We start from the raw sequence: 4,683 nt of genomic DNA, 5'->3' as shown, positions 1-4,683 counted from the left end.
AAAAAAAAAAAAAAAAAAGATAAATGTGCAAAAATCAAAGCTGCAGTTTAAATGCTAAAAACTAGTTCAAAATAGAAGTAGAAAACTAGCTCTGTGCACAAAACTTCAAAAATAATAAAATGCCTAGGAATAAATTTTAATAAAGATAATAAAGGGTGATATGAAGAAAAGTACAAAATTTTATTGCTAGACTAAAATTAGATCTGAATCAAAAAGGAATATATCTTTCTGAATAGCAAGACAAAAGCAATAACATCCCAATCTTTTTCAAATTAATGGAAATATTTGATATAATATTAACAGAATCCTAGTGTTTTTGAACTAGATATAACAATTTTAATTATTACACCTTTTAAATTTATGAACAAGAATGTATTATTAGAATCACCAACAAAATTTAGAAAGGCAAGAGTACAATGTTCACCCCACCAGATATTAAATGTTATTACAAAGCAACTTAATCAAACTATAATACTACACCATGAATAGATAAATAAATCAGTAGAAAAGAACTGAAAGTTCAGAAGCAGATTTAAATAAATATAAAAATTTAAGATATGATAAAGATGCCTTTCAATTCTAGGGATGAAGAGTGATGTTTTTATTAAATGGTATTAGTATAACAGAATACTCATTGAGCAGAAAGTAAAGTTAGATACCCACCATTGTATAGCTTAAAGGTTTCATTTGCATAAAAGGTATTATCAAGATTACAGGAATTAAAAACACTAAAACATGACATAGAGAAAGTATTTGTAGTAGTCTTGAGACAACAAGTAAAATATAGAAAAATTAAAGAAAAGCTAACCAATTTGATTTTCCAAAAATGAAAATCTTCTAGGATTAAAAAAAAAGAACAGCCAAGAAAATGACATTTCCAGCAAAAATAATAAAAGCTCAGTGTTAATATTCTTACTACCCAAGAACCTTGTAGGTTTAGTTATACAATGACAAATAATCCTATAAGATGGTTAGAGAATGTGAATATGTAATTCATAGAAGAGAAAATACAAATAGCCAATATATCTATGAAAGAAGAATTGAAAACTGAAATAGCCACACAGATTTCTTTTTGCCCAGAAAACTAAGAAAAAATTAAAAGTTTGATAACATCTGTAGCTGAGAAGATTTCTCAGATACTGTGGGCCAAACTATCGTCCATTTTATTAAAACGTATTTTATATATATATCATTAGATCTAGTGACTCTTCTAAAACTATCATGCTGAGATAAGAAAAGAATTTGGACATCTTTGAGTGTAAAGAAAGTAAGAATATATAATTTATAAACATATATAGTTTAGAATATATAGTTTATAAACTATAGTTTATAGTTTATATGGAATTTTTGAAAGAACATGTCAAATCTGTAAGTACTGGCCTTCAAAGGTCACTATGATTTACTGGTAAGTGAAAGAACAAGGTAAAGAACAGCCTGATATTAAACATTATTTTAATAAAATAGCTGTGAGAATTTAGACTACATATACACATACTTATAAAGTAATTTTTTGGGGGGTACTGGAGATCAAACTTGGGCCCTTGAACTTGCAAAGCAGGTGCTGGAACCACTGAGCTAAATCCCTGGCCCCTTATAAAGTAATTTTTTTAAAAAACAAGAACGTTGTATGGAAAACTGTTAAGAGCATTTTCTTAGAGGATATAGTACAGAAATGGCAACTATGAAAGTTTCAATTCCTGATGTATTTCACTGTTTTTCCAAAAATAGAATTTTAAAATGTAGCATGGAAAATATATGAAAGACTATTGATTCTACTCCTGCTTCCAGATATTTTGATATCAAGGAGGGTGGGTTTATAAAATTTGCTAATGAACAATTAAATGAATGCCACACAAGAATTTGTTAAGCCTCAATGAAATTTGAACTGTGATGAACATAAACAACACATAACAATTAGAAAAGATTTAATATTTTGGCCAAATTTTCTTAATATGTCATGGTGAGAGAACATACCTTAGACAAAGGCTTTCCCTGATGGCAGTTGATTCCACCAACGAAGACCATGTTGGGCATCACAGGTCTGGGATAGTCAAAGACAAAGTCCATGCGGAACAACCAAATGGATGTGTGACTGAAGAGATCATATGTGGTGATGGATGTTGGGAGAATTTCAGAGGCAATTTCTAAAGCTTTTTTGAAGAAATGTGGACAAAATAAATGCTCTGACAAGTGGAAAATTTGGTTGTATACTCTCTCCTTGAAAGTCATGTCATCTGAGAAGCCTGAGAGAAGAATGGGAACATATGAAAGAGGAGCAGGACTCTGAGCCCCTTCTTGAAGAAATTGGCAAAATACTCCCCTGGTGAAGACCACAGATGGGAGCGAAAAATATTTAGCAACAATTAAGCCACAGATATTGAAAGGATCCAGAAACACAGCATCAAAAGAACTCTCCTTTAAATATTCTACCAACTTCTTGTCATTAAACAAACTCCTACACTGTAGAAAACACAGTTCAAAGAAACTGTTGGATGAACCCAGTAATAAATACAATATAGTTTGGCCCTGATTTTTCCATTGGGCATCAACAAAAGTCTTGAACTCCTGGTTCCAATCCTCCAGAGTGTAAGAAGTTGAGTAAGTCTTCACTGTGAAATTCCGTGACTGCCCCAGTTGCCAGCTCACCTCCGGCATGACCACTACCACCTCATGCCCTCTCTGGACGAGTTTCTCCACCACCGAGCGCATGGTGAACCAGTGGCTCCCGTCCATGGGCACCATCAGCAGCCTGCCTGCCTGGGCAAAGCCTCCTGCCAGCAGCAGACACACAAAAGCTAGTGGGGGAACAAGTGTAGGAGCCATGGAGTAACTGCTACCCAGAGCTATCCAGATGCTTAGACTCTATGCTCATTTGATGCCATCAGCTCAAGGAATAAACACAGAAAATCTGTGCCACCAGAGGGTGTGTACTCATATTCATTTAAATACATCACACCCACTGCCAATTATCTATTCATGACAAAACATGTGAGTAGTGTCCCTTAAGATACCTACTCGTAGGATTTCCAGACAGGAGCATCTCATGTTTCGGGTTTGGGGGAGAGTCAAACCTTTTAATGCCATGTCAGTTTAGAAACAGAGTTTACTAGCAGTGTATTTGGATGCTCAGCCCTCAGAGAGATACTAGTAAGGCTGATCTGACTAGATCCTGTATTTCTGAAATTTGTCCCAAAGCAAAATGTGGATTTTATCTTTACATTACCAATGGCTCTTTCCTGCGAATGGAATTGGCATCTCAGGTTGGAACACTGCAAAGTCCTTACCCTCGACCCTCTTCCTGGCAGTGGAATTATGGTTCGTAAGTGACCCCAACATGACTATGTAGCACTGCTTCTCTTGTTTTATTTCCAGCAAGATATCTGTTCCATTTCCAAATATTCTAAAACTTCTCCCATGCAAAAAAAAAAAAAAACAAAAAAACCAAGACTGACAGCCCACCTATAGGACTATTCCAGGGATTAGAAGAAATGTAATTGTTATCTATTTTAAATCACTTTCTCCTTGAGACAGCCAATACAGATGGTAGTCACCTGCCTAGAACCGGCCAGAGCATTGTACTAGATGTCTCTCTCTTTCCTCTATGCTCCCACATTCTAAACACAGAGTGAGCTCACCCTGTCAGCCTGCAGGCATCATTCAGGAACTTCTGCGTCTCCCACACAGCATTCTTTGAGATCAGAGGAAATGACTTCATGCTTCACCCTCCTTCCGCAACATCCATACTATGCCTTGCACAGAGAAAGTACACAAGGCATGCTTGTTCATAGGACTGAATGACTTTAGGCAGGTGTCTAGTGCCTTCAAGACTGAGCCCAGTGGAATGCAACTATGTCAGGTCACACACCCTCAGGATCCGGTGAAGGGTCAATGCAGCAGCATGACCCTTGCACCAGACGGCTCTTTTGAGGACACTAAATATTACTGGACATCTGCTTAGTCACCAATTTCCTTGTTGCCTGCGGCACTCTCAGATGATTATGTTGGAAGATTGAAAATGGTTAGAGTGATGTCTATAAGGCTGGTGTATAGCAAGTCTCAGACTTCCTTCTTTCCATATAAAGTTCAACTTGTTTCTGCCATCAGACTGTAATTGGTATAAATTCAAGGATGAGTAAGGTGTTACCCCCAGAACAAAGGGAGAAATGATACAGAGAACTTTTGTAAATAATCCAAAAATCTACAAAATGTTAGGAAAATGTAAAATGACTTCTGCTGTCTCTAACAGCAATCTGCTACGTTTAGTTCAAAATTAACAGACAATAGCCGGGCATGGTGGTTCATGCCTGTAATCCCAGCACTTGGGAGGCTGAGGCAGAAGGATCACTGTGAGTTTGAGACCAGCCTGAGCTACATAATGAGTTCCAGGTTAGCCTCAACTACATAGTGAGACCCTGTCTCAAAAAACCACCCCCCACACACACACAATTAACAGACACTGGAGGCATTGACCATGAAATGGGACATCTGGCCTCACACTTAACCTTGAACAACCTGTTCCTGTGCACTAGAATAGATAGCTAGACTAATCTTAAGGTAAACTCCCTAACTACAAGGAATTGTTACATCTGGGTTAAAGTTAACTGTCTTGTTACTGCAATTTGTACGGGGTTAATGTGAACTGAGGAAATGAAATGTAACCACCTGAATGAGGTCATAGCTGTA

At 36.7% G+C, this 4,683-nt stretch overlaps 1 protein-coding gene across 1 annotated transcript; it reads right to left on the bottom strand.

The window, feature by feature from the left end:
- Positions 1–1,891: 1,891 nt before the first annotated feature.
- Positions 1,892–2,823, bottom strand: LOC104863639 (UDP-glucuronosyltransferase 1-9). Its single transcript, XM_010626159.2, has one exon. It carries the CDS (start codon positions 2,821–2,823, stop codon positions 1,948–1,950), a length of 876 nt encoding a protein of 291 aa, XP_010624461.1. The 3' UTR covers positions 1,892–1,947.
- Positions 2,824–4,683: the final 1,860 nt, after the last annotated feature.

Source organism: Fukomys damarensis, unplaced genomic scaffold (assembly GCF_012274545.1).
Source record: "Fukomys damarensis isolate Sample0158 unplaced genomic scaffold, DMR_v1.0_HiC HiC_scaffold_16, whole genome shotgun sequence".
NCBI lineage: Eukaryota > Metazoa > Chordata > Mammalia > Rodentia > Bathyergidae > Fukomys > Fukomys damarensis.
The sequence above is the reverse complement of the archived record's forward strand: the minus strand, read 5'-3'. Positions and strand labels throughout refer to the sequence as shown.